General features: G+C 40.5%; 1 protein-coding gene across 12 annotated transcripts in view; it reads left to right on the forward strand.

Moving 5' to 3' along the window:
• Positions 1-318: 318 nt before the first annotated feature.
• The window catches only part of SMPX (small muscle protein X-linked), a 44,584-nt gene continuing 26,260 nt past the window's right edge, over positions 319-18,642 (forward strand). For 2 of the 12 annotated variants that reach the window (XR_012996863.1, XR_012996860.1), the window contains exons 1-5: positions 319-515; positions 4,106-4,165; positions 9,115-9,204; positions 12,798-12,951; positions 17,191-17,230. Coding sequence is in view for 10 of the 12 variants with exons in the window: in XM_076356374.1 (XP_076212489.1) it covers positions 4,127-4,165; positions 9,115-9,204; positions 12,798-12,938 (270 nt within the window). In the remaining 2 variants the exon portion in view is untranslated. Of the gene's footprint in view, positions 546-4,105; positions 4,166-9,114; positions 9,205-12,797; positions 13,368-15,037; positions 17,150-17,190; positions 17,231-18,642 lie in introns of those variants that run through there. The other 10 variants (XM_076356397.1, XM_076356387.1, XM_076356335.1 and 7 more) reach the window with 8 other exon arrangements.

Here is an 18,642-nt window from a genome sequence, read left to right on the forward strand (position 1 = left end):
CCCCCAGTTAGTCCCTCCGAGGTGAGTTCTTCGTAATTACGTCTCCATAATTATTTCTTTCTCCGGTGTGGCAGCAGGGAGGCACACGCTGCCCCAAACACCACGGGAGGTGTTGTGCGTTACCTTCTGCCACCATATGCCTGGCGCCTGTGAAAAGCCCAGAACGACAGGGAGAGGGAGGGCAGGAAAAGGACCCAAAGGTGTGTTCCTTCAACACCTCCTGCTTGACACTTGAGCCCTGGTTTTACGATGGTCAAGTGTCACAGGGGACCAAGTTACAGGGTGAATCAAACTCTATATTTAGGAAGAACAACTGGAAGCTATGACAGGAATTCCCTCTTACACTTTGCATCTCAGCCGAGTCCCACTCCAGCCTGAAGCAGCTCTCAGTGCCGTCCGGGCTGAAAGCATCGGAGCTATTTCAGACACATTAAAAGGATCACAGTCAATACCTCAGCTGGTAGAAGAAGGTACCTCTTTCAGCATCGAAAGGAGGTGCACATACTCACTTGACGGTTTGGAACTTTTCTTATATAAGTAAATAAGTAAGCTAATCTTGAAGGGGTCAGTTAAAAACTTGAAAGACCCTTATGAAAACTCTTTAATAATAATAATGACTCTTTAAGTCACTGCGAGGTGACTGCAATAGTTGTGGGTTTCTGCTTATTTTTATGTCTTGTGCAGCGTATCAGCATATTCAGAGCAGACTGTTATTGCTTCATAGTCTATGGGGATCTTTAAAGATTTAAACCAGTCACTTAAATGCCTAGTGACTCATAAGAAGCCTAACTGTGTATTAGCTCGAATACTGTAGTACATAGGTACATGCTTACTGTTTTCTATATACTTGTTATAGCTTTACATTTATTTACAATTATTACATGGGGGTTTCGACGGTAAGAGCGGTGTTCTTTCACCGTAAGCTTAACAGGTAACTGTAGTGGAGACAACTGCATTACAGAAAATGTTACCGCATTTGCCTAGAGCATGTAGTAAGTTTTTGTGTAACGGACTGGAAGCTGCAAAGTAGGGGTTTCTCTTCTGTCTTTGTACTAGCTGGGTCTCACAGTAGTGTAGTTCCTGTCAAAGCCTTTTAATAAGGTAATACACTGCAGTTCTGTGTCCAAAATACCCATTGTGCTTGATGCCGTGAGTGTGGCGGGGGGGAAGGACAGCTTCCAGCTGGGGTGGGGGGAGGGCTCTTTCTGTTTTCTGTGTGCTACTGTACATCTCTTGTGCGGATTACAAAAGATGGCATTATGATACCTTATCGTATTTAAAGCAAATTGAATAAGTCAGCTTATTATCTTGCTGCAGCCCTGTCAGAAATTATTTTTAGCAGAGGGACAGAAGATAGGTCCTTTGTTTTACAAAGGTTCTTTTCAAAACACTGATTTACTTCACTGTATTTCACAAGTAGTCCTGTTCACAAGTGCTTTCACTGCGAAACAAGGGAATTTGCAGGGGAAGTCTGGCATAAAACAGCTCCAAACTGAACTAATGTTGCCATTGCTTTCTAAGTTTGGCTCAGCATGCAGCCCATAAAAGGTAAAAGGTAAGGTGTAGGGAGGCCAAAGAGACACTGGGGAATACAGGCTGCATGCGTCTGCTTTCGCTGGGTGCCTACATGTGAAATCCTGTGGTGGAAATGAGGGTGAAGAGTGATTTTTTCAAGTTTGCAGAGCTGATTGGAATGCCAGAAATAACTTAATACAATCAGTGCAGCATTCTTGACTCTCTCTCCGAGACGCATGGCTAAAGAACAAAGGAATTTATAAAAATGAACTAATCACTTCAGTAATCGATGCCTCTGTAATGTAAGGATTATTTTCCTGTGGCTGATGGTCAGTATTGCTCTGGAGGGAAACTCAGGGAAGGGAGGGAAGGGGAGAGAGCCAGAGAAGACTGTCTATTTTTACTCAGTAGCATGCTGTTGTCCTGATTTCTCTGGCAGTAATGAGGACAGCACGAACTGGTAGGAAAATCACCTCCTCCAAAAGCACTCCTACACAATTGTATCATGCACCCATCTTTAGGAACCGGTGTCTGATTGCAATAATTTTGAACGCAGACTTCTTGTGAACCCAGAGCACCTCACTGAGGAGCACTATTGCTGTGCTTGTTTTAAAGTCGAGATTCAGTGTAAATCCTTGCCCGTTTAGCTCTAGGTGGCCCAAGAAGTGTGTATCGGTGTTTTTTGCAATGCACAGGCATGCAAGATGGAGAAGTACATCTTAGCTTGAATTTCTTTGTGACAGTGTTTAGAAAGTAGATCCACCGTGTTTTAAAATGTTTTCTGTTAATTTCCGGTGCTTTTGTTTCCATTTTTCATTCTGAATAGAAAGAGGAGAAGATGATAAGAAAAATTAATTGAACTTTTGTGTGTTATGAGTCCTATCTTTCCAATAAACTGGGGAATTGTTTTGTATTTATCTTTGGAATTCAACCGCTGGATAACAGCACAGTTATTTCTATGCGTAGTAAAGATTTTCAAAAAGGAAAGAGAGAGAGTGCAGTAAATCCTTTTGGCTTTTTGAAATCTGTGCAAATTTTGTCATGAACTTCAGTGGCCGAGATTTCATCCCCCAAAGCAAATTCTGAAGTATTTAAAACTACCTCTGATTTTAAGATTGTAAATGTAAATGTAAAACCACGATATAAAACTCACTGGAAGCAAGCTGGATTTATTTTGCACGACGGGATTTTTTTCTGATTTATTGATTTAATGGAAGCAACTTAAGCCCGAAGCAACCTATGAAGATGATGTCCTCTGGCTTAAGGCTATGTGTTGGTTTGGACAGCACTCTTTACAGCTGAGAGTGCGATCAGAGGGAGACCTCTAATGGCAGGTCATTTTTACTTTAAGTTCTGCTCAGCATTATACACAGATTTAAAGCCGATGTGAGAACATGCAAGAGCAAGTCTTCCGTGCAGCTCCGGTGATACAATGTCAGACTGATATTCCAGGCTGAAGCCAACCTACAACTCATCTACGCTTTCCTTTGGTACCGCCTCCGTGGGACAGTTACACTCTTTGGAGCACCAAAGTCTTTGACCCACTTTTGATTTCTCAGTATATTTCTACTATTCTCTCCTACATCATTTATTACTTTTCTCAATACTTTCTTTCTCATCTCAGGTTAAATATTGTAGCCAAAATATGCTGTAGTTTGTTTGTGATCAATGAGTTCTCTGGTGAACTCATTTCTCACCTTTTAGTATTACTATCTTATTTTGCATTATAATGAGATAGGTTAAATAACCAGACTTTGATGAAAGTCTAGTCCAGTTAAAATCTTAATTCTCAGTGAAATAATAAAAGGCCGAGACAATGTTTCAATTAATCTGATGATAGTAAAATTTCCTTCTTGCTGCTTTTTTTTTTTTTTACCTTTACAGAATCTTTTGACTTTGGTGTATTTCCCTTTGTTATTGTGTATTAATACTGTAGCAATCCACATTTCTATGCCTGCATAAAATTATATGGAAACTTCTGTTCTTTTTTATCTTATTGCTAAAGAAAATCAATGCATCTATATGATCTAAAATTTTGAAGAGAGGCTACTTTGTGCCCTAGCAATTGCCAAACAGAACTTTACAGTTTGACCATCTTGATCATTTTCAGTCTATAGGCATTAAAGATTTGCAAGGATTTGTGAGTCGAAAAATGGTTATGTCTGCATTTATCAATGTTTTGTAGCAAGTTATGCTTTATTTGAAAGAAGGTTTAAACTGAGAGTTCTAATAATTCCCACGTACATACTGTGACAGAAATAATCATGCATTGAAATGCTTCCCTTAATTCTTACTCATTTTACAATGCCATTAAGGTTTGAGAGACTCCTTATCTCTACTCATTATTGTTTTTAATGTGAAAGGGATAGCTCCATTTGTGGCTATGAAAGATTAATTGGAGAAGCTCAGGTGTTCTGTCTCCTTCTGATATTCAGAAGGAATAACTAAGCAACTCTGAAACTGAGACGGAAACCGGAGCTAGGCAGATGAAATGGATGCCTGTCAAGAGGCAGCACGGGTTAAGTTCTAGCTTATCTCCCCTAGCTATCGGAATGTCAGAGCCTGTAACACTTTCCCATTTTGCTTGCAGGGATAAGCCTCTGTCTTAAAAATGTCAAAACAGCCAGCGTCACATGTCAAAGCCATTCAGGTAAGAGAAAGTATTTATGTTTCTAATATAATAAAATAATAAATCTCAATCTCCAGTGCTTGGCAAACTGCATTTTGTTCATACAAAACACTGCAGAAGTGCTAACTGGGGATTATTCTTTTAAAGTGAAAAGCTTGGTAGATATGAAAGCACTGAAAAAGTTTGACCTGAAGAGCATCTTACGATCTGAGCTGCTAAAAAACTGGATCAGATAGGTTGGTTGATGGCTTGTTTGCATGGTCTTTCCAGTGTTAGGTTATGTCTGTTGGTGGATCAGCTAAGCAAAACATGGTGAATTAGAATTTTCACAGAGTTAATATAATGCTGGAAGAATTATAAAGGCTAAAAAGATAGCATAGGTATTGTGAAGTTTTTCGTGGCTGCATTCCTTTAGGAAAAAATCCCACAACTTCCAATATTAGTTTAAGAAGCATTTTATTTAAAAGCCAAAGTAAAATGAGAGAAATGTTGATGTTTTCATTAAAAACATTCATGTATGTCACATATCTCCTCAAATGGCAGATGCTTACAAGGATGAAGTTGGTTGTTGCATACTTGTAAAAGAAACAGTTGGAGAATTATCCCAACATCAACATGAAGTAGCATCATGAAGACTGTATTTAGCTCATGCTATCGATTCTTGTCAAAAGGCCCAAATACCTCCTGAGCTCCAGAATTTTACAGAATTTTCCTGGATTTTGTAAAATGCACATGCAATCAAATTTTCCCGTGAGTTCAGATTCCCTTAAAATTACGTAAGAAACACAAACCAGAATTTCTAAAGTCTGATCTACCCTCTGTTTCCCCAAGATAATACTAACTCAATGGATTGGATTATCAGGAAGATTAATTACCCAGTGGCTAGATAGCTACTGAAGTTGCAAGGCACTGTAAAAATGCTAATTCTCTTTCTCATCATCAACTCCACTGGAACAGGCATGCAAACTACTGTACTCTAATTCAGCTGAAATTAGCAGAAGCTTGCCACTGATTTCACTCAGTTCAAATTTTCATCCCTCTTTTACCGTGACTATGGAAATATTTGTATGATTAATGAAAAAATGTAGATAATTTATAGCTCAAAAGTGTTTACATTTTACATTTAAACTCCATAGGCACATACAAACATTTTCAAGGCATTAAGTTGGCTTACTGTTTTCCTTAATGCAAAGAAGTAGTTATAGACTCCTTTTTAGTTTAATGATGACTTTCCAACTTCTAAATGTAAAAAAATTCTTCTAGTTTATCCATTGAAAAAGTGCATTAAGTTTAAGCACCAAATTTAATATTTTAAGAAACTTTAATTTTTGCAAAGGTAATTTGAATCATAAGAAAAAGTACAGCACAAACTTTAAAATAAATCTATTAAACATGCTGTCAATGGTTGCTCCAGCAGGGAGACTTGCACTTGAATTGATGCCTATTACACTTTGAGCACTCTAAGAACCATGACTCAAAACGTCACATTACTTTTATACATTGTGATTCATATATTATGATCCTTTGCTATTATGTGCTATTATAGTAGGACCGACATCACCTTGAGAATATACATCGTGCTGCAGTGGTGGAAATGTAATGACACTTTACTAACTGAAGTATTTCGTGGTACTCTTGTGTCAGAAGCGTCTTCTTTCCGACTGTATGAGATGAATGCTAAAATCTTCACTTGTCAACAGCCACTAAATACAGATGTGGGAGAGTTAAAGATAGCAACTGGTTCCCAAGAGTAGTTTGGTGTGACAAAGGACCAAAGTACTGTTAATTCCTCCTAACAGTCTGGAGGCTGGTCTCCCCCTCCCAGTATGTAGAAGGCTGTGTATAGCTCTGGCTGACAATTATTCTACCTACAAACACCACTCTTGGCTTGCCCCAGAAGTAACTGAGGAGGTGAGGGAGTTCCTATTTTTTTTATGAATTACATTCAGCTTTCTCTGTAGTTCCTTTTTTTTTTTTTTAACTTGAATATATTTATACTGAAGTGGCTTTCCAGCTTACTCAGTCATCCTCCTGGACAGCTAGGAATGGGTGTGCTGCTGTGGAGAACTTACCCGTAACGGTCCTCAACTCATGCAAGGCTGCTGGTAATTCAAGACCCAACAGTTCCTGATCTGGATGCCCTGTCTCTAGTAAACAGAAAGAAGAACACAAACACATCTCTAAATACAACTTTAATCAAGTCAAACCAGCAAGATATGTTGTATGTCATGCTACAGATATTTTTCCTTTGATCTGTTCAGGAAGACCTTAGTCCAGTACCTCAGTCCGTATACCTACTCATTCTGAAAACTGCAATGACATTCAAGATGCGGTGGGCACTTTCCAAAAAAAAGGAAGATGCAAACCCAATAGTGTTAATAATTAGTATGATTAAAAATAATAATCACACCTAGAATGTCTGTCTAAAGCAATTATAATTTAGGATTTCAGGAGTTTGGAACAAAAAATTTCCTGTTTAGCATTTCACTGGATGGGGAGCAGGCGAGGAAGAGATCACTGAGGCTCCTATCTCCGTCCTAGCAGGCAGGTGGCAAGAGCCCTGAAACGTATTTTAAAAACAAAACTGCAAACTCGTGCTGATCGCAGCACAACACAGTCCTTACAGAGCTACACTGGTGTACAGAATTTGGTCCGCTGTTCACCCATTATACAGCTGCTCATCCGTGGGAGGGGACAGGCATTGGATTAAGAGGGAGATTTACAGCTCAGGACTCTGGTACCTCTGGTCAGGAACTGTCATACTTTCATTTCATCCTAGAAATATTTTAATTTATAGTATGTGTTATCAGAACCAGACAGTGTTAAACTATGTCTTAAAGGCTGCTCGTTTTACCAAGTTAGTATTTCATGTCTGCGTACGTCTTGTCCAAACCCTGACGCGAATGCATTTATTGCAGATAAAATAGTTCAAACTGCTTTAGTGTGGCACAGATTACTGTGAAAATGCTGAAGCAGACCAAAGAGCAATTTATTTAATTTAATTAGCAGTCTGGCACTTAGTGGTTCATTTTTGTGTCCTGAACCATTTTTAGTCACTGATGGTCTGTCAATCACAGTAGGAAATGCAAGGGCTGGGTATCAGAGTTACCAGGCTGTGGTATGCCCTGGGTGCCCGTGGGAGGCTGGCTTCTGCTTTGATTGACTCCAAGGGGAAGGAATGCCCGAGTTCAAAATGAGAACCAAGAGGAGAGATACCTCTTAATGTTTCAACTCCGCAAACCTGTATGACCACGCTAGCTGTAAAGTGCAAAGAAGTTTCATATTCCAAAAAAAGAAGCTGCCTGGAGGTACCAGAGGCTGGCGGAGGAGATGCTTAAAATTAAAAACAGCAAAGCTGTTTTTTTCCACTCCTGAATGAAATAATGGGTTAAGTACTGCAAGGCTGAAAATGCCCCGTCTCCTGGGAACTTAGGAAGTGCAGATGGAAGGTTTCACAATATCTAAACTAATGCTCAGTGAAAAAGCATTATGAAGTGAATACCCAGTTGTCTATAAACTACATGGCCCTACAGACATTTGCCAGCCCCACTGAAATGGCAGCATCACCTTGCATAAATAAAATAACAGGAAATAGATAAATAGAATAAAGGGAAAGGTGCTTATTTCTTAGCAAATGGATTCTTAATTTGCTCAATGTGTGATTACAGCTGTCAGAACTGTTGTTGTTACTAAAAACAGTGGGCTGTTTTCCTGTGGTTGCCCAACCTGGGGCATGATCTGCAAGACCATGATTTGAGCAGAAGGATGGGATTATTCATCTTCATTCAATGCAAATCAGTCAGATGGTAAACTACAATAACCCAGCTCGCTGTTGGAAGGTTCTCTGTTTCCGCTCCATAACGTTACCGATTCACCCCCTGGTTTTACCAGTGGGAGTCATGATATTTTGATGACATTTCCTAGGAGCAGCTTCTCTTCTGAGATCATGAGATAAGAATAGGTATAAATTGTCCATTTAGTTGATAACACCATTTCACTTTTAAAATAATCCAGGCTGGGTCACATCAGGAAATAGATACATTTTAGCTGCTCTTTCCTAAGCAACATTTTCTGCCACTCTTTTCTCAAAAATCTTTACTTTAAGGTATCTGTTATAAGCCCCAATCATGTTATGGCTACTGGCTTTCTGCCACAGATAAAAAAATCAGATTGATGCAGTTGTGTGGGTATCATTCTGGAGGGAGTTTGCTAAAGCCGGGGGCTAGCGGTCTGTCCGGCGTTAGAGCCGGCTTAGCCCGCTCCGACCCGTGAGACCCCGCTGCAGACCGGGCTGGGGTGGCTGGGCAAAACCCAGCAGGGGCTGGAGGGTCAAAAAGCCTTCCTGCCTTTTCCCACAGATCCTCATTGCAACCGAGAGGCATATTCCTAGGACTAAGGCATTACATTTGCAGTTTGTAGCACCCATGGGTAAATTTTGTCGGTAAAATCACATTTTAAACACTCGTGGCTTAAGTTGGCTCAGGACAGGCTTTCCTTCCTAACTACCTGTGATTAAGTGAAGTGAGAACTGGTGTCACTGGGGGAGGGAGAGCGGTCCAGTGGTTCGGGTGTTATTGTAGGATTTGGGTGATTTACACTTAAATCCTTATTCTGGCACTCTCTGCTTGACCTTGACCAAATAGAAGCAGACCCAGATGCCTAAAGACACTTTGGTGCCTAGTATTCATTTGTTTAAAGTCCAATGAAATCAGGGAGCATTAGACTAAAATGCAGAACTTCAAAAGCTTTCTAGGTAGCTTTGTTTTTTCACTTTCCATCTTTAAAATGGAGATGAAAGCATTTCCCTTTCCCGTGGGAGTGGTGTAATGATGCATACATTGAAGGCATAAGTGCTCAGAAACCACGATAATGTCTATACTCTTGTCCCACCCCTTTTAAGTTTTGCCGTTTACCAACTCCATGTTTATTTATCAGTCACTATTATATGCATCATAATTTACTTCTCACAGGCTAATATTAACATCCCAATGGGAGCATTTCGACCTGGTGCAGGCCACCCTCATAAAAGAAAAGAACTTACACCTGAAGAAGTGGAAGAGGTAAGAGAAAAAGGGGGGTTTTGATTTTTTTTTCCAGGAGAATCCCTGCCATTGAAGGAAGAAGGCCTTTTAATCTATCTTATAGCACTACGTACCAATCTTAGGTATCACAGCTGAACATGCACTGATCATTCACGGAAATAACTGGCCACCTACTAACCACATTGTTTAGTACAAATGCATTGTTCTGGTTTTGATGCCAAGGCACCTATAGGAATTTAAACTGTTTCAGAGGTGCATAGCTCTGCTTCAACAGCAGGATGATACCTGCTGTCAGGAAAGAGAGCCAGGATTTCACCAGCACTATTTATCTAGATGGGAGTTGATGGAATCCATCAGAAAAAGTTATAGCAAGGCTTTGGAAGAATATGCTGCTACCTGCTGCCCTGCAGTGGGATTTATTTTTACAGCTTAACAATATTGGAACAGGTTTTCAAAGCTGACGTTTTTTGGAATATTTATTAACAAGGAGAAATTGAATGTCGACACTATACATTTGCAAATTAAAAACAGGAATTGTGAACCCATTTACCTGCATAGGGGTGAAAATACTCAATTTTAAACTGAATTCTGTGTTTGCATGCCTGTATTTTACAGGGAGCATTTAACACTGAGTTTTGAATATGAAGTCCAATTTATACCTTAACCAACACTGATCACAAAGGTTATGATTAAACACAGGTATCGTATTTCTGGATGATATTAAAGCATCTTATTTACCATGAACTTCTATAATAAATAAGAACTAAAAACCAATGGTGGAGGAAAAGGTAGTGGGATACTCCAAACAAGAAAAAACCTCAAGTAAAGATGGGTGCTTATGGCTTCCTGGGCAGCTGGCTAAGTTTGGTCTTATAGTCCCCACCTGAGAACTGGTCCTGCTGGGCCAGAGCTGTGGATGCTCCCCAGAGCCAAGGGCAGGAAGGGCTCAAATCGACCCCATACAGCCGGGCTGCCTCTGGCAGGACTCGGCTGGGTGGACTTGCTGCCATGCGGGCGAAGCAAAGCTGTCGTGGCTGGAGGGAGTCTTGCCCTCACGCAGAGCAGAGCTGTGAGGACCAGGAGGGAGGTGGATAGCCACTTCTCTCCAGGCATGCGGTGTCACGGCTGGTGATTCAGCCCCAAACAAGAAGCAGCCAGATCAGTTTTGGACAAATCATCAGCTCCTTCTGACCTGGTAGAGGCACTTTAAATGGTCGGGTTTAGTTACGTAAGAGCTAATTCTTCCTTTCCTGTCTAAATCAGACAGATTTTTTTCTGAATGTCGACATATTTGATATAAATAGTGCTCTGTTTACAGAGAACTTTCCTGAAGAAATCCAACCCAGGCTGACTTAACTCTTCTTAGGAAGATTTAAAAAAAAAACAAACATACAAAGTGACCTTGAACACATATTGTGGCTTTCTCCCCTGGAAAGAAATCAAAGCATATTCTCTCCACAGTAATTAAACTGGTGAAAGAATGCATGTTGTTAAGCAGAAACTAATATAGCATGGGTGGATTCTGCTAGTATTTGAGAAATAAAACAAATGACTAGTGCTGATAATTAGATTTGGTTGGGTAATTGAAAATTGCTTTGCTTCTCAGTTACGCGAATACTATAAGACAGACATTACAGAATGAAAGTTCTTGGCCCCGGTTTTATAGCCAAATGCAACCAAAGCAATGGGAGTAAAGACGACAGAAACAGATCTTATAATAGGAATAGAATAAAAACGCTACCAGTGGACTTACCTTTTCAGCTTTCTCATCTCATTAAGTTTTGCAAAACAGCTTGTGATTCTTTAGACCAGCTTTAGACAAATACAACTTCTGCTAACATTTCTTAGCATTTTTCACTATATTTTAAAACCTTGGCAAAGGAGATGAGGGAAATACAGGTCTTACTCAAAGGGATGGTGGAGTCAGAAGGGAACACGTATTTTTGAAGGTCAATGGAGCAGACATGTTAACATACAAAAGAAACGGGGGGCGGGAATTTCAGAAAATAACTCTTCTTCAGTCAGAGCATTTCCATGCAGGTATTTGTTAACTCTTGTCGTATATCTAAGTCACTCTTCAGACTTCCTTCAATAAAACTGAAGGCCAAGGTCTGATCTCAGCCGTGCATTGCACACAGAGTGGGTGATATAGGAGGGGGTGCAGTCATAAATAGCACACACCTGAGATTAGAAGGGAAAGCTAACATCAATTTATGGAGTGCAAAGTCTCCAAAACGTGGTCAAAGTTTGCACCGTTTGTACTATGAGAAGGAATGGTATTGTAGATGACTTGAAACAGTATTTTTAACACAGTATCTGCTATGGGGGTTTGGCGGATGGTAGTTTTTCCCGATTATTCAGGTTAGCTAGCTGTGCAAGAAAACTCTCAAAGGAAACAATACAAGCTCATGGCTTAAAGATCAGATAGGAAGAAAATGTCAGTTTTCTAAAATTCCTTGTCTATTTGCCACTTGATGTTGCAAAAAGTCTGTTTCCTCTTTAGCATGCGGTCCATTAGTCAATAGAAAAAACAGGGCTTTACTGGCCAATAATATTTGACAGATAACTTTGTAATTTTAAAAATGAAGTCAAATATTAAGAATTGAATGTTCAAGGCCAATACAGCTTTCCAAAAAGGGTGGCTAATGAATCTAAATACTGGAAAAGCCCATCCCAAGAGGACATTCACCGAGTAATCAAAAAAGAAAAAATAATTTAATTGTAAAATTATTTGCAGTAAAATATTAATTCATCTCAAAACCTCCATGATTCCCCCTCTATGCCAGCTTTATAAAATACAGAACAGGCTAGATGAACCTTAAACTCCCTACTGGAAAACTACTCCTTCAAAACATTGCTCAATCTAGAATAGAAATTGTCTAAAATACGTGCTCTACCTCACCTAGGAGCAATAGTACAACCGAGGAAGTACCAAGGGCTGAAATACTGTGGTCCATCGGGAAATTAGCTGAGATGCTCGCTATTGTGTAAGTGCTGTTATTTAGCCTGAATTTTTACAGTGTCGGCAAAATAGCTGTCAGCCACTACCTTAATTCAAACATAAAATGACAAAACCCCTTCTGGTCTTACAACTGAGGTTGAGAAAAATTAAACATCAGCTCGAACTGAGCTTGGATGGAGCTTTTGGGGTCCATAACCTACTATCATAGCTCTTCTCCACAGCTGCAGAAGTGCATGATGGTTTTCCTCCCCAGCTGGCTGGCAGCTATGAGACTCTGAAAGAAATTAGATGATAAAAATGGTTCTTCCGCTTTTTTTGCCTAAAATATGAAGGACCTGGGAGTTGCCTTTAATGCTCCACTCAGTTAATTTTCCGCTAATGGTCTGACACTGTAAATGCTTACTCATTTACCAAAAGATCCACATTCCTTTGCACTAAGCAACTTCAATTTTTTTTTTCAGAATGTTTTTAGACATTTTAGACAACAACCAACAAAATAACCTATCTCTTCCTGCCCTTCCTCCCCAGTTTCCATTGGGATTGCATTTAGTATAAAAACATCCTTTCCTGTTTCTCAAATAACTCACCTATGCTTATGCTCCAGAAATTGCTATTGAGGCAGTAAGGGCACTGGTATCCTTTTGTGCAGAGTGTTCCTGCTTCGACAGAGGAGGAGAAAGACAAGAAACATCTCCCAGGAGCTAAGAAACTTCCAGGTCCTGCTGTCAACTTGACAGAGATTCAGAATATAAAGAGCGAGCTGAAATTTGTCCCCAAAGCTGAACAGTAGCCGGAACAAGCAGGTGAGTAAAAGAGAGGTTCTTTGCATGGCTCTAGGAGAAGCAGGCTGATCCAGAAACCTCCTCGTGTCAAAAGATAACTTTCCAATTACTTCAAAGGGCCTGGAATCACACCCCGTATTTCAAAAACAAAATATAAGAAGAAAAGGTCATAATCCTTGGAATTCTCTGTTATTTCAAACATGGAGCAAGTAGGGGACTATATCTGATCATCTACGGCACCCATCAACTGGCCTAACAAAAAGTGTATTCAGCTGTTAGGAATATTGAAGTCAGCTTAAAAATACCAGCTTCTTGCTTTGCAAGCACAAGTTCCAGTTTTACAGAATATAGGACTTGTATTTGTACACACTGTACACATTTGTACACAATACAAATAAATGTATTACAATGCAAATAAATTTATTGCAGTGATGGACAAGTAGGTCAGTAATTTTAAAAAGCTCCTTTGGAACATTAGATATTTGATATTACTTTATTTCTGTAATTCAAAACTGACATGCTAATGGCTCCATGTATTTGATCACACAAATGTACCCAATGCCACTTGTGGCACCCAAAGACTTGCTATATAACTGCGCAGGGCTCAGAAATATGATATAGGACCTTGGGGAGATCCGTGCTCCTCTGGAGTGGCAGCTGGAGAGCAGGCAGGGACCCCCAGGCACTGCAGACAGCACCAGACACTTATGGGTTGAGCCATTGGTCTATGATTAGCATCACAGCTCATACTTCATCTTATTTTGCTCAATGTCCGGATGGAGATCAGCAAAAAGTGGTATCCCTCAGGGGTCCATATTGGGACCAGTACTGTTTAATATCTTCATCAATGACATAGTGGGATGGAGCGCACCCTCAGCAAGTTTGCAGATGACACCAAGCTGAGTGGTGCGGTCGACACGCCAGAGGGATGAGATGCCATCCAGAGGGACCTGGACAAGCTCGAGAAGTGGGCCCGTGTGAACCTCATGAGGTTTAGCAAGGCGAAGTGCAAGGTCCTGCACCAGGGTCGGGGCAACCCCCGGAATCAATACAGGCTGGGGGATGAAGGGCTTGAGAGCAGCCCTGCCGAGAAGGACTGGGGGGTACTGGTGGATGAAAAGCTGGACATGAGCCAGCAACGTGCACTCGCAGCCCAGAAGGCCAATCGTACCCTGGGCTGCATGAAAAGAAGCGTGGCCAGCAGGTCGAGGGAGGTGATTCTGCCCCTCTCCTCTGCTCTGGTGAGACCCCACCTGGAGTACTGCGTCCAGCTCTGGAGCCCTCAGCATAAGAAAGACACGGACCTGTTGGAGCGGGTCCAGAAGAGGGCCATGAAAATGACCAGGGGGATGGAACACCTCTCCTATGAAGAAAGGCTGAGAGAGTTGGGGTTGTTCAGCCTAGAGAAGAGAAGGCTTCGGGAAGACCTTATTGCAGCCTCTCAATACTTAAAGGGGGCTTATAAGAAAGATGGGGAAAGGCTTTTTAGTAGGGCCTGTTGTGATAGGACAAGGGGGAATGGCTTTAAACTAAAAGAAGGTGCATTTAGACTAGATAGAAGGAAGACGTTTTTTACGCTGAGGGTGGTGAAACACTGGGACAGGTTGCCCAGAGAGGTGGTGGACGCCCCATCCCTGGAAACGTTCAAGGTCAGGTTGGACGGGGCTCTGAGCAACCTGATCTAGTTGAAGATGTCCCTGCCCATGGCAGGGGGGTTGGACTAGATGAGCTTTAGAGGTCCCTTCCACCCCAAACTATTCTATGATTCTATGATTATTTTATTTAAAAGGAAATATTCAGCACTTCAATGCAGATTTCAGAATAATTTCTATTTTATTTCAAACAAGTCCCATAAGCCTCCATTATTCTACTTTCTGAGCTTTAAAGAAATGAATCATGATTTCCGTCCTTGAAACTATCCTCTGATTTTCTTTGAAAAGCCTGAGTCAATAAAGATGCATCAGGCAGTTACAATGAAAATTCAGCTGTACAGAGAAGTTTCAATACAAAAACCCCTGGCTTCAGTAAGAAAAAGATAGTTGTGTCACAGAGTAATCATCTGAATTGCCAGTTGTGCCTATTGACACAAGTCCTTTTTATCATGAAGAGAGGCAGAGGAGCTAAGCTGAGTAGAAGAACATCATCTGGAATTTACTGCACCAAAACATAAATGAAGAACAGAAGAAAACAGAAAGCAGTGCAAAAGGGTTCTGGGAACACAGGAGCACTATGGAACAGCAATCTTGAAAGAAATGGTGTATAATCTGAGTGAATTGCCCCAATACACACTGCAACATATTAACTTATTTTTATGTACAGCATAAATATGCGATTCAGAAGAAAAAAGTGTTTAGTTTTTTCTTGCTTTTACTCTGCTGTGTCATAATGTTCCTGTCATTTTAAAGAAACAATGGAGTCTTTCTCTTCAGAAAACTTGGAAAAAGAAAATTAACATTTTGTAAAATGTAACATCCTAGTCATTGCACTAAAGCAGTGCCCAGAGAAATATGAATTTTTAATGTGAGGTTTTAAAGAGGTTTTTCTCTGTAAGAGATATTTAGACATAAATTTAACCCCATATTTATTCTCAGATGATTGCAATTTTCAATGTTTAAAACAGTTTTTAAATAATAAGCTTACTGAGAGTCTGACAGAAACATTTAGGGTGTGCACAGAGATTCACTCTAAAGAAAAGATTTCTACAGAAAGGTCAGCAAAGTGAAGGTCGTCTTGAAAGCTGTGAGGTCATTATGAAATAATTTCTGTCCCCATCCTTCTTTTGATGTGTCGTAGCTTAACCTCAGCTGGCAACTGAGCACCACACAGCCACTCGCTCACTCTCCCCGCCCCCCAGTGGGATGGGGGAGAGAATCGGAAGAGTAAAAGAGAGAAAACTCGTGGGTTGAGATAAGAACAGTTTAATAATGGAAATAAAATAAAATAGTAATATTAATAATAATAGAATATACAAAGCAAGTGATGCACAGTGCAATTGCTCACCACCCGCCAACCGATGCCCAGCCAGTCCCTGAGCAGCGGCCCCCCCGGCCAGCTTTCCCCCAGTTTATATATCGAGCATGATGTCACATGGTATGGAATGTCCCTTTGGCCAGTTTGGGTCAGCTGTCCTGGCTGTGCCCCCTCCCAGCTTCTTGTGCCCCTCCAGCCTTCTCAGTCGGCAGAGCATGGGAAGCTGAAAAGTCCTTGACTAGTGTAAGCACTGCTCAGCAACAACTAAAACATTGGTGTGTTATCAACATTATTCTCATCCTAAATCCAAAGCACAGCACTGTACCAGCTACTAGGAAGAAAATTAACTCTATCCCAGCCAAAACCAGGACGTGATGTTGTATTGGTTATCAAGTTCTGACAGTGACACGGATTTCTAGATTTTGGATAGTACTGTCACAAATCATATCTGAAAACTTAGGTTCTAGAAGAGTTGCAGGCACAGTACTCACTGGAGACTAGGAGTTTGGTTTTGGTTGCAGTGCAGAACTAAGCATGTGCATAAATTCTACATAAAATTGAGATGTAAGTCAATCACTTGCCACATGCAGCAGCCTTGAATGGTACTAAATCTAAGGATTGTCCCCTATAGAGGGCATTCATCAGTTCAGTTGTTTTAGGCATGGCCTGCAGCCTTGTATAAAATGTGATATAGTCAGTGATTTGTTTTATGACTGACCATACCAAGCCAGTGAAGATTATCTTTATTTGCAAGAAATCCATGCTCACATCTGCCTGATACTTTGCTTCATCTCCAAGAAGGGGTTACTGATCATGCTTTGTATGTGATGCTCTCTAAAGAATGGTAAACTGACTGGTCAATAGAAATGCCCGTGCAGAGTGCGTGCCGATAAATGAGGGTGTTCTTTGGTTTTCACAGTTTGGAAATGAATTCTCTCTCACATCAGTACAATAAACTCTTCAGATACTCACTGTCGAGGTATTTATCTTTGTTAGGATTCTTATATTTCTTGGGGTACTCTGTAGGAAATACCCACTGAAACTTGTAGAATAATACCAAATTTTCTGGATAATTTCCATTATGCTGTGATCCTATAATGTGATATCATAAAAGCATCAAAAATCTACATAAATATGTCAAAAATATCAAAGGTTTTACAACTACAACAATTATTTCTAACACTTCCTCCTACTATTGTCATTTTTCATCCGATAGCTTCAGTAAATTGCAAGTCAACATGATCAATTTTGTTTTAATTTTGATCCATGTTTTCTTGCTCGGTTTTACAGAGTGCAAACGCATCAGCAAAAATAAGGAACATGCAAAATGGTAGGTTGGTTCATTATTTACAAACCCATTCCTACATAATTTGCACTTTAGAGTAACTTCTGTTAAATATCTTTGGTCTTGCTCTTTCACCAAATTAGGAAACACAAATAGACTTGCTAAGATCGTAGTTGTGAGTCTAACAGTTTGTGGGAGGGATATAATCAGTGAGATGTCATGAAGCTGGATCCACTGAAGGTCATAAAGTGCTTATCAGTTAAGATAGTCCTGTAGTCATCCCCTGCTGCTGGTCTATCATCTATAATTAACTAATTAGTATACCCTTCTTTGTTATAAAGATTTTTTTCTTCCACAGACCTGCAGATGATGTGTTTGATGCAGCTAGTTTTAATACACAAAATGAGTTGTGATTCCTTTTCCTTTTCTCCATCTACAATTTTTTTTTTTGCTGCTCCCTTCGCACGTGCACATTTCTACATGCACGAGCAAAACGTATGCAAAATAAAATAACAATGAAATAGCACACACTAGTCAGCTAAATATATGTCCTGTTGAATAAGTAATGGTAGGAAGCATTCAATTTGTGACAAATGGAGCCTGCTATGGCTGAGATTTAATGCTGATTATTGTGGTATCTCATGTGATAACTAGCATGGTGGTTGTACCTGGAAATGGGACTGAGCACAAATTGGCATTTCACCTGAGCATGTATATTAATCACAGCCAGTTACTGCTGCAACTCATGTTTGGGTTCTTTCTTCATTCTGTAGCCCTTCACGTTTTGTGTCCTGAAGCGTGGGGGTTTGTGTACCAAGACTTTTTACAATGTGCCATGAAGGGCCATGGGGTCTGAATGCTGGACTTCGGTTTTAAAGGACCTAAACCTTCAGCTAGAGTGGTCTAGCCTTTTCCTCTTGAAGGAGACTTTCATACTTACTGAAGGAACTTCGCAAAAGGCAAAAAGGGAAATTTACTGCCTTGAAGTTACAAAAATTTCAGTCGTGGACATACGGGCAGCTCTCCTGGCACTGCATTCTTGTTGTGTTTGGAGAAAGGGCTTGTCAGGATCCCCATCACAGTTCTACTCAGAATTTGGTCAGACAAGGTTGCTGAGCCATGCCTGGGCTGTCCCTGATGGGGTACCTATCTTGTTCAAGGTGTGAGAAACCATGCAACTGGTACTTGTAGATAATCTGTTGTCTTTACTTGGAACTTTACCAGGGAGGGTGGTTTAATTGCAGAAGCTGAGTGATAATTCTGTTGTCAGGTTACAGAAGCAGGGGAGTTGTATTTTGAGGGTGGAAGATTAAACAGCTAGCAAAAGCTTCACAGGGCAGCTTAGACTTTGTATTACTTGCAGCATTACCTCTTCTGTAACATATTGGGAATCCTGCCTCGCAAAAAATGAGGAATCTTGTCAGCAGAGCAGCCTCTGAGATTGACATCACGTGGGA

The sequence above is a fragment of the Aptenodytes patagonicus genome, chromosome 1 (genome assembly GCF_965638725.1).
Source record: "Aptenodytes patagonicus chromosome 1, bAptPat1.pri.cur, whole genome shotgun sequence".
Lineage (NCBI taxonomy): Eukaryota > Metazoa > Chordata > Aves > Sphenisciformes > Spheniscidae > Aptenodytes > Aptenodytes patagonicus.